Raw genomic sequence first — 21727 nt, forward strand, 5'->3', positions numbered from 1 at the left:
AGAAACGACTACTTTCGGAAAAGAACCTGACGCTAGAACAGGCTTTCAGCGTGGCAGTATCCTATGAAACAGCAGCACGGGGAGCTGTAGAAATACAACAGAAACCACAGGAATACAGCGCTAACGAAATGGCGTATGGAGCAGAAAAGTGCTATCGCTGCGGCAGAACAACCCATGATCAGAAGGACTGCTGGGTTAAGGACAAAGTATGCAGGCAATGTGGGAAAATGGGACACATAGCAAGAGTCTGCAGGTCGGGAAAGAAAACCAACACTACAAGAACTACTAAGGAAAAGTACAAGAAAGTAAAGAAATTGACAGACAGTAGTTCGGAAGATCAGGAGAGTGATAAGGACTCCGGGAGCAGGAGACTAAGTTGCCTAAAGTTACACAACGTGATCGCAAAGGAGGATCACCGAACCATTTGGGTCACCCTCATGATAGCAGGGTCCCCAGTAAAGATGGAATTGGACACAGGATCAGCCCTAACTGCCATGAATCGACGAGATTATGAGCGGCTATTCTCACACATACCCTTGAAGGACACGTCCATTGTATTGAAGACATACACGGGGCAAAAAGTCTACCCGAGGAAAAATAAGGGTGCCAGTTGAATACAACGGCAAGGAAACACAGAAACTATATCTATATATACTACCAGATGGAGGACCACCATTATTGGGACGTGAATGGATCCGAAAAATACAATTGGATTGGCATTCCATTCAGGCGCTAACTGTGACTGATAAAAAGGATGATGACGTCACACCTGGACGACTGTCAAAAATTCTAACTGACGCGAAAGAGGTGTTCCAACAAGGACTTGGGACTCTAAAAGGAATAACGGCAACGATAATAATGGAAGATAACGCAAACCCAACATTTTTTAAGGCCAGACCGCGATCCGCCCAGCCATTGAAGCAGAGCTGGAGAGTCTGGAGCATTCAGGTGTGCTGTCCAAGGTGGACTGGAGCGAGTGGGCCACACCCATCGTTCCTGTAATGAAGAAATCATTGAGCAGCACGCCTGGGGAACCGAAGAAGGTTCGCATCTGTGGGGACTTCAAGGTAACTGTGAACCCAGTCCTGCATACAGTACAATATCCACTTCCACGGATAGAAGATATTTTCACCTCACTAACTGGAGGGAAACGCTTTACAAAGATTGATCTGGCCCAGGCGTATCTACAAATGGAGGTGGAAGAAGCGTCTAGGAAATACCTCACGATAAACACTCACAAAGGTCTTTACCAGTACAATCGACTGGTATTCGGGGTAGCATCAGCCCCGGCTATTTGGCAGAGGGCAATGGAACAAGTCCTGCAAGGGATCCCGGGGACCCAGTGTTATTTGGATGACATCCTGGTTATGGGCGAAAATGACAGTGAACACCTTGCCAACCTGGAGCAGGTGCTCACGAGATTACAGGAATATGGGCTACGAGCCAACGGCACAAATGCGAGTTCTTCAGGAGACAAATCTCGTATTGTGGCCACATGATTGATGAGGAAGGGTTGCATAAGTCGCCGGACAAGATTGAGGCTGTAGTCAAGGCTCCAGCACCGGAAAATGTATCACAACTGAGGTCATTCCTCGGGTTGGTGAACTACTACCATAAGTTCTTGCCGAATTTATCCACAATTCTGCACCCACTGAATGCCCTACTGCAAACTGGAGTAACATGGAAATGGAATGATGAGTGTAAGCGTGCCTTTCAGAAATGTAAATGCCTAATCACTTCAAAAGAAGTATTGGCCCACTACAATCCAACACTACCGATTCGGTTAGCATGTGATGCGTCTCCCTACGGCATCGGAGCGGTGCTGTCACACAAATTCCCTGACGGTTCAGAGAGGCCAATAGCCTTTGCGGCGCGCTCGTTAACCTCAGCCGAGCGTAACTACGCCCAGATTGACAGGGAGGCCCTCAGCCTGATGTGGGGAGTGAAGAAGTTCAATCACTATCTGCACAGGCAGAAATTCACCCTACTGACTGATCATCAGCCCCTGGTCTCCATTTTTAACCCAAAGAAGGGCGTTCCGGTGATGACGGCGCAACAGCTGCAAAGATGGTCACTTTTTCTAGGGGCACATCAGTACGACATAGAGTACAAGGGTACGAAACAGCATGGAAACGCTGAAGGGCTGTCGCACCTTCCGTTGCCTACGGTAGAGGAAGCACCTGCAGTGGACCCTGTCGAGATATTCCATGCGACCATAGTCGAATGTCTACCTGTTACAAACTCAAGTATAGAGAAGGAAACCCGAAATGACCCGACACTCTCTCGGGTCTATGATTTGACGGTGAAGGGATGGCCAGCACATGGCAACTCACTGTTGCCAGCATTCTCGCCAAGGAGAGAACAGCTGTCAGTGTGCCGGGGGACATTGATGTGTGGATCCCGAGTGGTAATTCCACCCAAGTTGAGAGATAGAGTGCTCAATGAGCTTCATGAGGGTCATCTGGGAGGGGTAAAAATGAAGAGCCTAGCCAGGGTGTTTGTGTGGTGGCCGGGAATCGATAAAGAAATCGAGGATATGACCAAGAAATGCACAGGATGCCAGAAGGTCCAAAACGCTCCACCACAGGCCCCGCTACATCCATGGGAGTGGCCCTCATCTCCTTGGCAATGGGTACACATTGATTTTGCTGGTCCATTTATGGACTCAATGTTCCTAATCGCTGTGGACGCCCATTCGAAATGGCCAGAGGTCATCAAAATGTCCTCCACCACCACGGAGAAAACTATTGCAGTCCTACGGACCATCTTCGCCAGGAATGGCTTGCCAGAAAAGATTTGCTCCGACAATGGGCCACAGTTTGTGTCAGAGGATTTCCGGAGGTTTCTGAGGAATAATGGGGTGAAGCATTCCACATCTGCCCCATATCATCCAGCCACAAATGGATTGGCTGAGAGGTTTGTTCAGACCTTTAAAAAGGCCATAAAGGCAATGCATAATGACGACATACCACTACAACACAAGGTGGATAATTTCTTGTTTGCTTGCATGCGACACATGCAGTCACCAACCAAGCTCCAGCCATAATGTTCTTCAACCGAAGGCTAAGATGTCGCTTGGATTTGCTCAAACCAAACATAAGACGAGATGTTGAGGATAAGCAATTCCAGCACATAAATGAGAAGCCAACCAGGAGCTTCAAGATAGGGCAACCAGTCTTGGCCCGTGACTACCGAACAGAAAAATGGCAGCCAGGAACAATATGCACACAGCAGGGACCACTAATGTACACAGTGGATGTTGGAGAGAGCATTGTGCGACGCCATGCTGACCAGATTCTAGAGTCACAGGAACAAGCCAAACCCATACCACGAGCAGGTGCACCTGGTAATCAACCCGAAGTACAAATTGCGTCTACCTCAGAAGCAGTGGTATTGGAAGCTGACGAACCAACCAATGACAATGAGCCAGAATCAACTCCGCCGCAAGAACAGGATACTCGAGAAAGGCGCTATCCAATCAGGATCAGGAAGCCTCCTCAAAGACTGAACTTATAAATGATTATTTCAGTTGATGTATATAGTACAGAGAAAATTGTAATTGTAATTAGTTATTATTTAGTTGTTAAATGAATGTTATGTACTGTTTATCTAAAAGGGGAGGAATTGTTGTGTATGTGCCTTTAAGAGAAGAACTGATTCTATACTGCAGTACCGGCAGTGACCACCCCTGTATATAAAGCCATAGCAGGCTTCTGTATTTCAGTCTTGAATTACTCCCTGTTCAGTAAATACCTGTTTTATTGTTCTCCTGCAGTCTGAGTATTATTGATCCTCGGAAACTAAAGTCTAGACAGAGTAGATGGTGAGAAAATGTTTCCATTGGCGGAAGGGTCGAGAACCAGAGGACACAGATTCAAGGTGATTGGCAAAAGAACCAAAGGCGACATGAGGGAAAAAAAATTTACGCAGCGAGTGGTTAGGATCGGGAAGGCACTGCCTGAAAGGGTGGTGGAGGCAGACTCAATCGTGGCTTTCAAAAGGGAATTGGATAAGCACCTGAAGGAAAAATATTTCCAGGGTTACAGGGAAAGGGCGGGGGAGTGGGACTAGCTGAAGTGCTCTTGCAGAGAGCCGGCACGGGCTCGACGGGGCGAATGGCCTCCTTCTGTGCCGTAACCATTCTATGATTCTATGATTTTAACCGTCTTGTTTCCAACATTTTCTAACCTTGGACAAAAAATAGTTTGGTTTTGTTTGTTAAATATAACTGACAGTATTTCAAGTTCTTAAGGGTCAGATTTCATCAGCTGGCTTTTGTGGTTTCATGACCTGGCTTCCTGCTTTTTCCTTCCTCATTTAAATTCTGCGTATGATTTATATCAGATACTTATTCCCATATGAGAACTAAGAGCTGGGTGACTGACGACAAGTGCGGATCTGTTCTTCGTGAAGAAAACGATGTGGATTCTGATTCTTCTCGTTTGTTCCCTGCCCGGTGAGTGACAGCCAGAGCGGGATATTCAGATAATCAGTGTTAGTTTGAGTCTAGTGTACGGCTTATAGAGCAGAGAGGTTTAAATACTTGTAGACATGTAAAGGCACAAAATACCCAGCTAAAATATACATGAATAATAGTTGTGTGAAGTCTTCTCATCTCTTTTTGACTGTACTATTGTACCAGACAAATATTTACCAATATATACTAAACTGCATTATTCATTGTGAATGGAAAATAAGGCCCATTTAATGTTTTTAAAAGCTACACGAGTAACATAATCAAAATGCAAAGGTAATCCGTTTTGTTCTGCAAAAAGTGATTTTTTATGCAGTCTGCTGTTCAATATACACTGAAGACTGCAGCAGTAATAATCACTCACACAGAACATGTCTCGAGTTTGCAATTGTTTCTGTTATTTAAAGCACAGCTGATGAAATATTGTTTCATGAGGCTCTGTCAGTGACACTGTTCCTCACTAGTAGAGGGTTGGTCTATATTACTCTTCCAGTAAGTAACCGCTTTCTTCTCACTCTTTAACTCTAACCAAGTAGATTTAGCTTTTTCACTCCCGCCCCATATTAACCCTACGATATTATGCTGTAATGGAATTGTTGATTAATAAAACTCTCCTCCATTTATGACAAATCTTTGTAACCAGCAATGTTGAACTCCCAGTCCCACCCTACCCTAAGCCATGACCGTTAATTCTATTACATCAAACCTCCCCATAAAAGTTTGTGCCTCTAGCTTACCAATTTTACACAGAATACTTTATGTACTTATCTACATGCAACTGATGCGTGCCCTGTCTGTTTGGCAATCTTCCTCTTTTCAATCCTTCCTCTTTCTGATCTGATGTCTTTAACTCCCTGTTTCCCTCTTTTATCTTTCCTATATCCTTTTCCCTTTCTGCTCTTCTCTCTGCCTCTTCACCTTGTTTTTAACCTCACACCTGCCATTTTAGTGTAAACTCTTTCCCCACAGCACGAGTTCCTCTCCCAGCAAGGCCATTGGTCTAATAACTGTTCAAGTAAAGTCCTCCCGTCCTCTACAGGCCGCTCCTCTTCCAGAACTGGCCCCAATGTGCCAGGAATCGGAGCCCTTTTCCTCTGAACCATCTCTCCAGACAAATAATCACTTCCCTTACCTTACCATTCTTATACTGACTACCATGTGGCACTGGGAGTAATCCTGTGGTTACTACCCTCGATGTGCTGCTCATTGATCTATCTCCAAGTTGCTGAATCTTCCCTTGCCGATCCTCAATCCTCTTCCTTTCTATGTCCTTGGTTGCATGAACCATGTTCACCTTCCCTCTCCAAATCCTGCTGCTTCAGGTTGCAGCAATGAAGTTGAGAGGGTGGGCATTCCTTTGGCTGTTCCCATGGTGCGGGATGAATGGGAGACGATTATCAAATTCAAGTTGTTGTTGATGTCAGAAGCTAAGACTTGCATTTAAGTAGCGTCTTTCATGACCTCAGGATGCCCAAAGCGCTTCACAGCCAATTATTTACTTGAAGTGTTGCCAAAGTTGTAATGTAGGAAGAGTCAGCAAATTTGCAGACAGCAATGTCCCACAAACAGCAAGGTGATAATGACCAGATAATCTGTTTCTTATTGAATGTTGGTTGCAAGATAAATATTGGCCAGGGCACCAGGAAGAATTCCCCAGCTCTTTTTTCAAATAGTTCTCTGGAAATTTTTACATCCACCTGAGAGGGCAGACACGGTCTCGGTTTAATATCTCATCTGAAAGACGGCACCTCCAACAGTGCAGCACTCCCTCAATACTGTACTGGAATGTCAGTCTAGATTTTCTGCTCAGAGTCTCTGGAGTGGGGCTTGAACCCACAATCTACTGATTCAGAGCCGAGAGTGCAAACACTGAGCCACAGCTGACACAATAACAATAGTGACTAGACTTCAAAAGTAAATCATTGGCTGTGAAGTGCTTTGGCACATCCTGAGGATGTGATACGGCACTATATTAATGTTTCCTTTCATCACAAACTAGAAGGAATTTAACTCAATAGATGGAGTGGAGAGATTCCTCTGTACAGAGTGGTAACACTTATTAAAATGTATCTGTTTGTATTGTAAGGTGTTTGGTTTCCTCGTCCTTACAAGGGTTCTTTGACTCTGGGTTTTACAGGAACAAAATGGTAGATGAAACAAAGGTTTATGTTCAACCCAAAACTGTTAGGCCTAGAAATTTGGTGGGCTGCACCACCAGTTAGTGCCTAAAGAGGGCATTCAGTGGCTTTAGCGCCACTGGCCACGCCTCCCGCGATATTTAGCGGGGCGCTAAGGGCGGCGTTAGCCTGTAGCGCTGCGCCGCCACCGATGACGTCATCGGTGTGCGCAGTGCCCCGCTACCGCCCCGATCGCGATATTTGGTCGCGCCCCCCCGCTGTAACGCCGGTCGCAATTTGCGACCGGGTCAGGGGGCCTACCTGCGGCGGTAGTGGCGCTAATTAAAGGGGAGGTGCGGGGCGGCCATTTTTTTTGATGGCCACCTGCCAGCACCTCCTCGCGCCGCCGTCCCCGGCCTCCTGAGCACCCCCCCCGGCCAGTGCTGGCTGTGTCCCAAGAGCCCGGCACGTCTCCTCGGTGCCGGGCTTTTTTGCCAGCACTCGCGATCTCGGTTCGCGCTGGTGCAGGCCCCTCCCCTTTAAGAAGGGGAGGAAGGCCTGCAGTGCCGCAACGCGCCGTGCTGCAGCGTGTGGCGCTTCGGCATGTTGCGCTGCGATATTCAGTTTCAGCACCCCAAGAGGGATGCGGGACGCCTCGAGCAGCGCCGCGCTTCCATTTGGGGCGCTGAAACTGAATATTGGGATGGCGCAAACGGCTCCGTTTGCAGCGGTAATTCCGGCACCCAGGCGAGCTTGTCGCCCCAAACGGGGTGCCACCGAATTTCTAGGCCTTAGTTTATTAAAACCAACAAAACACAGACAAAACCCTGTTGAGATTTGGCTGAACCTTACAATCACCCATACGGCCGGTCGTTACCGTTGTGGATTGTAGGCCTGGATCGGAGATGATCTGTCCCCATCCTCCTTTATCTGACTGCAGCTGCCTACACAGCACAAACCCCTTGTAGAGTCAACTGATATTTACAATCACCCGTCTGGCTGGTTGTGGCCGTCGATTGCAGGCTGGGAGCTGGAGATGACCGTCTTCTTTTCCTTCTTACACCTGGCAGTTGCTGTTGTCAGAGCTAGCTTCCAAGAGAGAGAGAGAGAGAGCTGTGGTGTGTTACTTCTTATAGTTCTTTTAGTCACCTGGCCCCATGCTGGGCCTCCCCCAACCAGTTTCGGTTGTTGATTTGCTGAACTGTCCGACATTCACAACTCGTCCACCTGTAATTCAATCACCGGAGGTGTACAGAGTTGTGAGATCAAAGATAACTCCTTATCTCCTCTCCCGCTTTCTGTAACGCATATTCAATGTGATTTCTATTACTGTTGATGGGCGGTTGGCTGATTGTCTGCTCGGGACTTGTGTATCTTCCATTCATGCCAGGAAGTCGAGCGTGACCCCCATTGTTTCAGTTAAACTCAGAGCATTGTCCAGATGTTAATTTTTCCCATCGAAACCAATCATGATTCGAGGCCTCACAGTTCAATGTCAATGTCCTGTTCAGAGTTAATCATGACTCAAACCTTTCATTGTCCAGTATCAATGTGTTCTCCAAGAACTGCAGACTTTGATGACTGGCACTTTTTCTGCTCTTACCACTGGGCCAAACTGTTCCATGAAGCTTACAGTATTCAGTGGTTATTTCCTGTTCAATTTCTGAAATGCTGTCTCTTCAGTTTCAGGTGCATTGTGGGCAAAAGCTGAAGTAACAGGAGTTGTGGGAAGAGCGATCACAATAGATTGTCACTATGACAAATCGAAGTACCAGTCACAGGTGAAATATTGGTGTCACGGCTGGACTCGCAAATGTTCAGTTGTAGTAAAAACAAATGGGCAACCTGGATGGAATGGAAGAGTGTCAATCACAGATAAGAAGGCAGCAGGAATATTTGTTGTTACTATGAAGGATCTTCGTCCAGGAGATGCAGGATGGTACAGCTGTGGGATTCAACAATCTGGCTATGATTCAATGTTTAATATAAAGCTACAAATATCTTACGGTACATTTCTCAGCGATTTACTTTATTACTCTCAACTGAAATGTCTGATCAATGTTTTATCTGGGAGGAAACATGACAGCTCCGATATCCCGAGGCTCCGCAGCAGTGCAGAGTCTCACAGGTAGCGGGCAGAGGTCGGGAAATCCGACTCATGTTGCACATTCCCAATTCGTGGCCTGTCCAACTGACTGACCAAGAATTTCAAGTATTATGGGACGAACAATTCCTTTAACTACAGGCTATTGCACCAGATATCATGTGGGATGCTCACCACATTTTCCTGTCTCTGAACTGTATTAAATGTCAGATGTTTGCATTCTGACTAAAACTAATAGTCAGACAATATCAAAAGCAGTGAGCAGCAAGTCGTCACTAATGGTATAAATTCTTAGAAAATAATAAAAATAGAATCAATCCACAGAGCTTAACAGATTTTGTAGGTTTCTTGATATGATGTGAGGCTCACATCATCAATGAGATATTTTGATCAACTTTACAAGCGAACTAAACTAAAATTGAAAAGCTAGGTCACTGTTTTGATGGTAAAAGAAGTCTCTTTATTAATTGTTGAGACATTATCTTCCTCCCAATCAGACCTCCTGATGGATCAACTATTACATGCAATGGCCCAGATATTAACTTCGAGGCGTGTTCGGTGCAGGGGATCCGATTTCGCCTGGGAAACCCGGAAGTAATTTCAGTGCGTCTGTCTGTGGCATTTTAATGCAGCCAGCTCATTATAATTTTACTCCCGGGTTTGGCGTTGTCTGTGCGGTAACGGGTGTGGTGCGGACCCGCATGATGTGATCTCAACTCGAGTATTTAACCGATCAATCCAAAGATGGAATTTAGAGGATTTGGGAGCTTTGGAACAGGGACAACAATCAGAGAAGATAGACTCAGGACTTGCAAAGCTGCACCCCGCTTTAACATCGCCTCCCTTGATTCACTGCTGGGGGCAGTGAGGAACCAGACAGGGACCATAGAATCATAGAATGGTTACAGCACAGAAGGAGGCCATTCGGCCCGTCAAGTCCATGCTGGCAAAGCTACCAACCAAACAGGGACATGAACCCTGAACACTCAGATTAAAATCTGACGCTATACCGACTGAGCTATCCGGGCCCTCCCCCAGCACTGGGAGGAAGAAAGCTACAAAAACCCATGCCTGGATGTGCCCGAGGAGGTCAGCAGCAGTAGCATTTTACCACGCTGCTGGAGTCAGCGCAGGAAGTTCTTTAATGATCTAACCAGGTTAGGAAAGGTGAGTACAGTTGCTCATTTACCTACTACCCATTGAGCACATCACCCACCCCCTCACCCTGTCTTGTCAAGCCTACACCATCACATCACTCCTCACACCCACCTACCTTGCACGCGCACCCATCCTTCTCTTTCTATGCACTTCCTCATATCCCCATCTCTCCATTCACCACTGCCACTCACCTTGATCCTTATGTAATTTCATGCCGCTCGCTGATAGTCACCCTCACCATATGCACTGCATCCATCGGGTGAACACATGCCATTACAGTCACTCATAGGTCTGTTCTTTCTCCCGTTGCAGGAGAAGAGAGCGCAGAACACTAGGGAGAGAGAGAGAGAACCTGAGGTGGTCCTTGACAGATCTCACAGCTGACAACTGCAGAGGAGGAAGCGCTGGAGATCAGTGGCTACTCGCCGTCCCTGGCCATTGGAGATGGGGACCTCCCAGCAACCTGGTGACAGAATTAAATATCATGGGCCCACATGTCATAAAACACTCAGTCATGTTGACCTGATTTAAGCAACGAGTTAAATATAATCATCTTCATAATGATGAGTTGCAACATCCTTACCTTGCCAGTACTAATTCATATCTTTTCTCTCCGCCAGGGCCTTCACATGTGCAGCAGCCGTCAGTGGACCTCACGGACGATGAATCCTCAGAGGAGCTGATCCCTTCTGAAGGTGCACCATCACAGGACTCATGCTTACCATGCACCAATGCAGATACTCACACTTCAGTGAGTTCAGTTAGACAGATAGCTGGGTTTTCACCTCATAAATCACACTTCACAAGGGAGCAAGAACCAACAGTGGTGGCAGGAACAACTGCAGAGAGTCCATGTCGGAGGGCAGAGCCCTTCCAAACTCTGCTCAACTGGACACAGGTGCTGTACCCCGGGGTCCATCGATTAAAAGGCTGATCATTGTGGGGCTGCAGAAAATCTGCTACATACTGACAGGCCTTCCACGCACACTGTCCACAATTGCAGAGAGAATGGAGGAGTCCACCTCAAGCATGAGTGGGTTGATGTCACAGGACATTGTGAGGATGTCTTGTTCCATGGATAGATTGGCCAACTCCGTCGAGCATCAGTCACGACAATTAAATGAGTCCATGCAGGCATTGACCACGGCCGTGCAGACTCTGGATGCCACCATGTCTGGCGCATTAAATAGGATGGCAGCACCTTAGCCTTGGCCTTACAGTGCATCACTGATCTGCACCGAGCTGCTCTCCAGCAGAGTGGAAGGAGTGAAGTGCGGCTGGGCCATGAGAGGAATGCTGCCTCCTCTCCCGATGGCTGTGTCTGCCCCTGCACAGGTGCAGATGGAGCAGTCTTTGGCGAGGGCAATGTTGGGCTCCAAACCCAGAGATCATCAACCAAGAGCATCTCAGCAGTCAGACCAGGGATCTGAGCAGCCTGCCTCGACCTCTGCTGAAGCCATGAGGGTTGCACCACGTAGGAGCGGTAGGAAAAGGAAGATTAAATTTTGTACTTGCACAAGGGTATGCCCATGTGTGTTTGAGAATTTGTTATGTTGTTAAGTTTCTGTTCTTTAGCAGAATCACGTAAAATATATTACTTTGCACCACTTTCCTATGTTGCCCATTTTTGGTTGCTGGGTGGTGTTAAGTCTGTGTGTTATAGTGATAATTACTACACAGACTAAGAGAGTAAATTCAACAGGTCTTTACTGGTTGGAGGTCGGGACTATATTGAATACAATATTACTACACAGTGCTTATATACCGGTGTGGTCACCACTGGTATTACGTATACAGCAGCCAGAGAAAGTAGTACATCTATTAAGGTGGAACAGGCTTAAGTTCTCTTAAGGTGGAACAGGTTACATACACCACAATCCTCCCTTTTTAGCTTAACAGTCATATCCCCATTTAACATAACATAATAACATATATACATATATAACTTCAGGTATAACAGTTCAAAGATTCAGTCTCTCAGGAGGCTTTCTGATGCGGCTTGGATAACGCCTCTCAGTAGTCTCTGATTCTTGTTGTTGAGGTGCCTCCTCTATTTGGTTTCCAATGTATTGGGTGTCATCATCATCAAGTACATTCCCTGCCGAGGTAGATGCTTCAGGTTCATTAACGTCTTCCACAGTTGTCTCTGTCACAACCATGGGTTCGACCCTTGCTCTCGACTCTACCAGTTGATCCGCATGACGCCTTATCACATTATGACCAATATCTACTGTGTACATCAGAGGTCCGTGTTTGGCCCGAATTGTTCCGGACTGCCATTTTTCGTTTCCATAGCCCCTTGCCAACACTGGTTGTCCTACGTCGAAAGTTCGAGTGGTCTTGTTGTTAATATGCCGAAACTGTTTGTTTTCCACTTCCCTCCGCACATTTGGTTTTAACAAGTCCAACTTGGACCACAACCTCCTGTTATAAAACATCATGGCAGGGCTTTGGTTAGTCACTGCATGATCGCCGTTTCGATACGACATCAGGAACTTGTCGACCTTGTGTTGCAGCAGAATCTGATCATCGTTCATGGCCTTAATTGCCTTTTTGAATGTCTAGACAAATCTTTCAGCCAACCCGTTTGTTGTCGGATGATATGGGGCAGAGGTATAATGTTTTACTCCATTCTTCTTTAAGAATTGTCGGAATTCTTCCGATACAAACTGTGGTCCGTTGTCCGAACAGATCTGTTCTGGCAATCCGTTCCTTGCGAATATTGTTCTTAACACCGCAATTGTCTTTTCTGAAGTAGTGGTATTCATCTTGATGACTTCTGGCCATTTGGAATGTGCGTCCACCGCGATTAGGAACATGGAGTCCATGAATGGACCAGCAAAGTCAATGTGTACGCGTTGCCATGGGGCTGAAGGCCATTCCCATGGGTGTAGCAGTGCTATCGGAGGTGCATTTTGCACTTTTTGGCACCCAGCGCAGCTTTTTGTTAACTCCCCAATCTGTTGGTCAATACCCGGCCACCATACATAAGCCCTAGCAAGACGTTTCATTTTAACTCCCCCCAGATGACCTTCATGCAGTTCGTTTAAAACTCTTTCCCTTAACTTGGGAGGAATAATCACTCTTGTCCCGTACATCAAGGTACCATGGCAGACGGACAGCTGGTCTCGCCTTGCCGAAAATGCCGGTAACAGAGGATCACCCCGTGTTGGCCATCCTTTCACTGTCACCTCATAGACTCTGGACAGTGTCGGGTCGTTCCTGGTTTCTCTTTCAATACTTGCATTGGTGACTGGTAAACACTCGATGATGGTCGAATGAAATAACTCAACAGGGTCAACTTTCATCGTGTCTTCTTCTTCAGGTAGTGGCAGGCGCGACAGCCCATCAGCATTGCCATGCTGTTTCGTACCTTTGAATTCTATTTGATATTGATGTGCCCCTAGGAAAAGAGACCATCTCTGGAGACGCTGCGCTGTCATCACCGAAACACCCTTCTTAGGGTTAAAAATGGATACCAACGGTTGATGATCTGTCAGAAGTGTGAATTTTTGGCCCTGCAGGTAATGATTAAACTTCTTCACTCCCCATACAAGGCTAAGAGCCTCCCTATCGATCTGCGCATAGTTGCGCTCAGCGGAGGTCAATGATCTGGATGCAAACGCGACTGGCCTTTCCGTGCCATTTGGCAACTTGTGTGAGAGTACTGCCCCAATACCATATGGGGAAGCATCACAAGCCAACCGAATAGGCAGTGTCGGGTTGAAGTGAGCCAACACTTCCTCTGAGGTGATCAATTCTTTGCTTTTGCGAAATGCCTTCTTACAGTTTTTGCCCCATTCCCATGGTACCCCTTTCTGTAAAAGAGCATTTAACGGGTGCAGTACCGTGGATAGATTTGGCAGAAATTTATGGTAATAGTTAATTAATCCTAGAAACGACCTCAACTGAGAGACATTCTCCGGAGCGGGAGCCTTTACAACTGCCTCAATCTTGTCAGGAGACTTATGAAGCCCCTCCCGGTCAATGACATGGCCACAGTACGAGATCCACTTCTGGAAGAACTCACATTTCTGCCGATTTACTCTAAGTCCATACTCTTTCAGTCTGTTGAGCACCAGTTCCAAGTTTGCGAGATGTTGTTCATCACCATCACCTGTGATCAGAATATCGTCCAGGTAACATTGTGTGCCTGGAATTCCCTGTAATACCTGCTCCATGGCCCTCTGCCAAATTGCTGGAGCCGATGCCACTCCAAAAACCAGCCTATTGTACCGGTACAACCCTCGATGCGTGTTGATCGTGAGGTATTGGCGTGACTCTTCCTCAACCTCCATCTGCAAGTACGCCTGCGCCAGGTCTATCTTGGTGAAATTTTTCCCGCCAGACAATGAAGCAAAAATATCCTCAATCCGTGGAAGCGGATACTGCACCGTGTGAAGCACCGGATTAACGGTGATTTTGAAATCTCCACAGATGCGAACCTTCCCTGGATCTCCTGGCTTGTTGCTCGCAGGACGTTTCATAACGGGAACAATGGGCGTAGCCCACTCACTCCAATCTACCTTAGACAGTACACCTGAACGTTCTAGTGCTTCCAGTTCCACTTCAACAGTAGGTCGTATTGCATAGGGTACCGGTCTGGCTTTAAAAAATTTTGGTTGTGCATGTTCATCAATCTTGATGTTTGCCGTAATTCCTCTCAGTGTTCCCAATCCCTGCTGGAACACCTCTTTAGCATCATCCAATATTCTGGACAATCGTTTAGGTTTGACATCTGTTTCCCCGGAATCTACCGTTAGTGCCTTCAAGGAGTGCCAGTCCATATTCATTTTCCTAATCCACTCCCGTCCTAGTAGTGGTGGACCTCCTTAAGGTAGCACATATAAGTCCATTACTTGGCTTTCTTCGCCCTTGTGGACCACTTCTACCTCTATTTTTCCGATGGGGTACACTCTTTGCCCCGTGTATGTTTTCAATATAATCTCCGTATCCTGTAGGGGAATATGTTGGAATAACCTTCTGTAATCTTTCTTATTCATGACCGTCAATGCCGATCCAGTGTCCAATTCCATTTTTACTTGGACTCCTGCTATCTGAAGAGAGACCCAAATTGTCTGGAGATCTGCATCCTTACCAACGTTGTGTACTCTTAAGCTATCCAGTTCATTACTGCTAGCGTCTGAATCTGACTTCTGTTCTGTCAAACTGTTCTTTGTCACCTTGTGTACCTTTGCGTATTTTCCTTGCGGTGACTTTTTGTTGCTGGTCTTCTTTCCTGACCGGCATACTTTAGCTATGTGGCCAAGCCTGCCACACGTTCTGCATTCTTGGTTTTTAAACCAACACTGGCTCTGATCGTGCGTTGTCTTTCCACAACGATAACATTTGACAGAACTCAAACCCAATTTGTTTGTACCGAGTTCCGGTGACCGTAGCTGCATTACTGCCGTGCCTCTCGCTGCGGCTTCGTGTGCTGCTGCCATAGTGACCGCCTTCTCAAGCGTCAGCTCATTCTCCTCGAGCAGTCGCTTTTGTGTATCCTGTTTAAATAAACCACACACAAATTTATCTCGTAGTGCCTCTGTCAGTCCCGTTCCAAACTGACAATATTTTGCTAGCTTACGTAATTCCATCAAATATTCAGCATTGCTTTCATTCTGCAGCTGCCTTCTGTCGTAAAATTTAAATCGTTCCGCTAGCATCAGCGGCGTGGGGTTTAGATGATTTTTCAGGACAGTAACAATCTCATCGAGCCTCTTATCCGCCGGTTCATCTGGTGATAACAGGTGTTTTAATTGCCCGTATGTCTTCGCACCCATTAAATTTAATAATGTTAGTGCTTTATCTGCATCAGGAATTTTATTTGCCTTACAATAATTTTGTATGCGTTCTACATACATGGCCCAATCTTCGATGTCACTATCAAAGGTATTAATGTTCCCATGTTTAGGCATCATTGCAATTTATTGTATTTTTATGTTATCCAAGATGGCGGCTTCCCGCTCTTTGTCGTCGTCCTCCGCCCACAAAATGGCGGTTTTCCCGCGCTTGGCGATCTTCAACCGTCCCCCGACGCTGTCTCAGCTTCACCGCGGCTCTCGCGCCTTCAGTTTCCCCAGACGCTGCGCCTTTTAGCCCGAATGCGGCCCTTATCTCCGGTCGCGATCGATGTCCCCGCGCTGCGCCTCTCGCTCGAAAGCGGCCCGGCCCTTATCTCCGGTCGCGATCGATCTCACCGCCCTTATTCCTCCGTCTTCCCAGCCCCGTCTGTACAGCCAACGCGGTTGACTTTCTGCCGCGTCGCTGCCCGGCTTACCCACCACCGAGGTAGAAGAAGAAAGCTGACAGTCGCTGATGGAGGCTTCGAGGTCAGGATGTCTTCTGCACTCCGGTTTCTCGATGCCTGCCGCTCGACGTGTCTTCCAGTAGGGTGATGAGGGTGGAAACCTCTCTTCGACGTCCTGTCTGTGGACGAAGCCGCCGTGGAAATAACTGCCGCAGGGTAAGAATCGGACTCGTCGCCACTGTTAAGTCTGTGTGTTATAGTGATAATTACTACACAGACTAAGAGAGTAAATTCAACAGGTCTTTACTGGTTGGAGGTCGGGACTATATTGAATACAATATTACTACACAGTGCTTATATACCGGTGTGGTCACCACCGATATTACGTATACAGCAGCCAGAGAAAGTAGTACATCTCTTAAGGTGGAACAGGCTTAAGTTCTCTTAAGGTGGAACAGGTTACATACACCACAGGTGGCAACTCACCTTTTCAGCTGCTCGTTAATGAAAAGGAAGACATGAATTGAGGGGGAGCAATGGGGGATGTGCAATGTGTGGTTGGTTGGTAGCACGTCTGCTTAGTGTCAGTGGGATTGGAGGGGGGCGGGGGCAGTTGAGAGTGGCCGTTGGATGTGGTTGTTACATTGGTCCAGTGGTGGTAACTAACTGAACCTTACAGCTATAAGTGAAACGCTGGCATCACGGGCAGCAATGTGAGTGACTGGTGCTGTGTCGGAGTCGCAATCTCATTCCTCCTCCTCCTCCTCCTGCTCCTTTTCCTCTTCCTCCTCCCTCTCGGATTCGTCCGTAGACAATGTGTGCTCAGCACCTTGTTCCTCCTGCAGCTCCAATCTCGCTGCTGTGCAATGTTCTGCAGAGCGCAGCAAACCACGATCATTCTGGAAACCCTGGCTGGTGAGTACTGAAGGGCGCCTCCAGATCTGTCCAGGCAACTGAAGCGCATCTTGAGGGTGATGTCAGGAAACACTTCTTCACACAAAGGGCCGTGGAAATCTGGAACTCTCTAGCCCAGAAATCTGTTGAGGCTGGGGGTCAATGGAAAATTTCAAAACTGAGATTGACAGATTTTTCTTCGGCAAGGGTATTAAGGGTTATGGAACCAAGGTGGGTAGCTGGAGTTAAGATACAGATCAGCTGAGATCGAATTGAATGGTGGAACAGGCTCGAGGGGCTGAATGGCCTACACCCTTTTCTGTGTTCAGGATCGCCTGTTAAATTTTCAATAGATCTGGGAGTGTGAGTAGAAAAGTGAATTAAAGCCACAGAACATGTAACAGATATCTTCCAATTTTTTCCCTCATATTCGGCTGTGGTTTTCCAGGACCCTCTCCAACTAATTAATGTTCGAGAGTCAAACAATTCAACAGCATTGGAGGCTGGCTACCTGCTACTGAGAAAAATTGTTAGCCCTGATTTTCACGTTGACACATCCTCAGTATCATTGCGGCTGTCCTGATCGGGAGCCCTGCTATGTTCTGATATAATGGCAGACATGGTAGTTCAGGCTGCTCGGAGGGTGGAGAGACACAGAGAGGTAGATATGCCGGTGAGATTCCAACATGGCAGGCCCTGGCTGAGATACAGAAGTGCTGGAAATTGGAGAGTATTTGATTTTTAGATGTTCAGTCAGTATCTGAATGTTTGTTCCTTTCCCACAGAATCTGTGTCAGTTCCCGTACATGGATATTTATCGCCACCAAATGTCTCATGTTTTGGGGGCACAGTGTCAGTCTACTGTGAGTCTGTCCAGGGATCCCTTCCCATTCAGTACACATGGTACGAAAAGACCCCGTCTGAAGATTCAAAGATCTCTGGCACCAATAAACTGGGTCTACATTGTCAGTCCTTCAAACAGCAACATCATCAATATTACTGCACAGCCTCAAATAATCAGGGACAAAAATCCAGCGAAATGGTTAACGTGTCAGTCTTCAACAGATCAGGGAACAGCTGCAGTTATGTGACACAAATCAGCAGCATTGGTAAGTGTTACTTTAAACAAACAATATGGTCAATGAATCTTTTTAATTAATGTCTATTCAAACAGTTTGCGAGCCAGTCCCTGATCAGCGACCCACTGCCGGTGTGTGCCGTTTGCCGTCGCTACCACAAGCTCAGAAATCCCAGCCCAAGAGCCAGGAAATGACCATTGCCAATATTAGCAGGCGACTGTTTAATGTATTCGTGTGACATTCGTCTGCAGATTATTTTAACAGAAACAGGGGGAGAAATTCGTTATAGCCCCGTTTGGGGCGGTAACTTTTAAAAGTTGCGAAAATTAGCGCCAGGTGCTAATCTTTCTCAACTTTTAGAAAATTCGGTTTTGTGCTCCAGGAAGGCAGTGGAGCGTTAAATCAAGCACACCACTTCATTCCTGGAGCGTAACAGGCAGCAGGCGGGCCGGTAGGTGAGCAGCGCTGTCACGTTGGAAGGCTCCTTCCCTCCCTTAAAGGGAAGGGCCATTGCCGCAGGCTCTGCAAGGGGAAAACTTACCTGATCCCCGACTGCAGCAGCGATCCGTCCCGATCAGCCCGATGCACTGCAGCAGAGTGCCGGGCTGATCGCTGGGAGGTGACGAAACAAAAAAAAAATGCAAAGTGCGTTTCAGATTTATTTTTAACCTACCTCGGCCACCTCGCCTTTAAGTATTGGCCCCCGAAGCGCCCGGCATCCCGATTGACGCCTCCTGCAGCTGTCGGTGTCATCGCCCGGCGATGCTGCAGGGGGCAGAATTAAATTTCGGGTCCGGGGCACGACCGGGGCGATGCGCAGCCGGATGACGTCACGCTCTCGGGGCGCAGGAGATCGTGGCGCTAGGGTTTAACACCGCCGTAAACCGGCAGGTGAATTTCGTGGGCGACCATAACATCGTCGCACCCGGGCGGAGAGTCCTTAGCGCCCCATTATCTTCCCCCGGAGGCACTAACTGGAGGTGCTAAGGCACCGAATTTCTTGCCCTGCAGAGAAACGCCATTCGAATTTTAACTGCTTGTCCACTAATATCGACAGCAGTAATTCCTGGTCTAATATTTCCCTCTGCACAGTTGCCGTTCCTTTTCCACTGAGGATATCTCTCCCGGACAGAATTGTGGTTGCTCAGCCCCCAGAAATACATTTTCCGGTGGTGGCAGAGGCCAGCTCTCTGGCTGGAACTTTCCTTTACGCTTGCGCAGGGAAAAAAATGGTGATACCTGGTTTGTAGTCCCACCAACCTGATCCCTTTAACTGCCCCAATAGTGACTCTGTGCCACCAACTCTCAGATATGGGAAAGAAACAGAAATTATCAGTAAAAATGGGCCACGGCCAGGTGTCAGCAGCATCGCTCCTTGCTACCAGAGAGGGGGAAATTACACAGGAATTAAATCATCCAGATCCATTATATCAACCAGGCTTTTACTCAAGTACTGAGGTTCCATTTGACAATAGTGCTCTCTTGGTTGACTACAAGTGAAAATGAGGTGAATCTGAATTTTATTCCCTTGTTTCAATAGGACCTGAATATTCTTGTGAAGTTTCTTCAACGGTAGCACCAACACATTCCACAAGCACAAAGTCCAATGATAATCAAAGCCAAACTTCAGGATCCAAATCGCCGAGCAGGTACAATGTTCTCATTGCTGGTGTTTTGATTGGCACTGCTTCCATGTGAGAGATTAAATGTTCTTTAATAATTTTGACATAAGGGGTGAAAATAATTTATTATTTCGGAATGTAGCTCATCAGAATGGAAATGCTGGCTGGGTTTACATCATGCTGTTGTGTTAGCTTCCGAACGAAGGTGCTATCTTTGTTGGTAGGAAATAGAAACATAGAACATAGAAAATTAGGAGCAGGAGTAGGCCATTCGGCCCTTCGAGCCTGCTCCGCCATTCAATATGATCATGGCTGATCCTCTATCTCAATACCATATTCCCGCTCTCTCCCCATATCCCTTGATGCCTTTTGTGTCTAGAAATCTATCTATTTCCTTCTTAAATATATTCAGTGACTTGGCCTCCCCAACTGTCTGTGATAGAGAATTCCACAGGTTCACCACCCTCTGAGTGAAGAAACTTATCCTCATCTCAGTCCTAAATGTCCTATCCCATATCCTGAGACTGTGACCCCTCATTCTCGACCCCCCAGCCACGGGAAACATCCTCCCTGCATCCAGTCTGTCTAGCCCTGTCAGAATTTTATATATTTCAATGAGATCCCCTCTCATTCTTCTAAAATCTAATGAATACAAGCCTAGTCAACTCAATCTCTCCTCATACGACAGTCCTGCCATCCCAGGAATCAGTCTGGTGAACCTTCGCTGCACTCCCTCTATGGCAAGTATATCCTTTCTTAGGTAAGGCGACCAAAACTGCACACAATACTCCAGGTGTAGTAAAACTGTAGTAAGACATCCTTGCTCCTGTACTCAAATCCTCTTGCAATAAAGACCAACATAGCATTTGCCTTCCTAACTGCTTGCTGCACCTGCATGTTTGCTTTCAGTGACCGGTGTACAAGGACACCCAGATCCCTCTGTACATCAACATTTCCCAATCTATCTCCATTTAAATAATACTCTGCCTTTCTGTTTTTCCTACCAAAGTGGATAACTTCACATTTATCCATGTTATACTGTATCTGCCATGTATTTGCCCACTCATTCAACTTGTCTAAATCGCCTTGAAGCCTCTTTGCATCCTCCTCACAACTCATAGTCCCACCAAGTTTCGTGTCGTCAGCAAACTTGGAAATATTACATTTGGTTCCTTCATCCAAATCATTGATATATATTGTGAATAGCTGGGGCCCAAGCACTGATCCCTGCGGTACCACACTAGTCACTGCCTGCCACCCTGAAAAAGACCCATTTATTCCTACTCTCTGTTTCCTGTCTGTTAACCAATTTTCAATCAATGCCAGTATATTATCCCCAATCCCATGTGCTTTATTTTTGCACACTTACCTCTTATGTGGGACTTTATCAAAGGCTTTCTGAAAATCCAAATACACCACACCCACTGGTTCTCCCTTATCTATTCTACCGGTTACATCCTCAAAAAACTTCAGTAGTTTTGTCAAACACGATTTCCCTTTCATAAATCCATGTTCATTTTGTCTAATCCTGTTGATATTTTCTAAGTGTCCTGTTATCATATCCTTTATAATAGACTCTAGCATTTTCCCTACTATTGATGTTAGGCTAACCTGGTCAGTAGTTCCCTGTTTTCTCTCTCCCTCCTTTTTTAAATAGTGGGGTTACATTTGCCACCCTCCAATCTGCAGGAACTGTTCCATAATCTATAGAATTTTGGAAGATGACAACCAATGCATCCATTATTTCCATGGCTACCTCTTTTAGTACTCTGGGATGCAGATTATCAGGCCCTGGGGATTTATCGGCTTTCAGTCCCATTAATTTCTCCAGCACTATTTTTTTACTAATACTAATTTCCTTTAATTCCTCCTTCTCACTAGACCCTTGGCTCCCTAGCATTTCTGGAATGTTATTTGTGTCCCCTTCCGTGAAGACAGAACCAAAGTATTTGTTTAATTGCTCTGCCATTTCCTTGTTCCCCATTATAAAGTCTTCTGTTTCTGACTGTAAGGGACCTACATTTGTCTT

The 21727-nt window shown here is 46.6% G+C and overlaps 1 protein-coding gene across 1 annotated transcript in view; it reads left to right on the top strand.

Moving 5' to 3' along the window:
• Positions 1-19774, top strand: part of LOC147105071 (polymeric immunoglobulin receptor-like) — a 74241-nt gene extending 54467 nt beyond the window's left edge. Inside the window, exons 7-9 of the mRNA XM_086011780.1 lie at positions 8275-8598; positions 17783-18106; positions 19617-19774. Of these exons, the coding sequence (XP_085867906.1) occupies positions 8275-8598; positions 17783-18106; positions 19617-19774 (806 nt within the window). The remainder of the gene's footprint in view (positions 1-8274; positions 8599-17782; positions 18107-19616) is intronic.
• The last annotated feature ends 1953 nt before the right edge of the window (positions 19775-21727 follow it).

This window comes from Somniosus microcephalus, chromosome 18 (genome assembly GCF_052327205.1).
Source record: "Somniosus microcephalus isolate GS21.2 chromosome 18, FLI_Smic_1.0, whole genome shotgun sequence".
In the NCBI taxonomy this organism is placed as follows: Eukaryota; Metazoa; Chordata; class Chondrichthyes; order Squaliformes; family Somniosidae; genus Somniosus; species Somniosus microcephalus.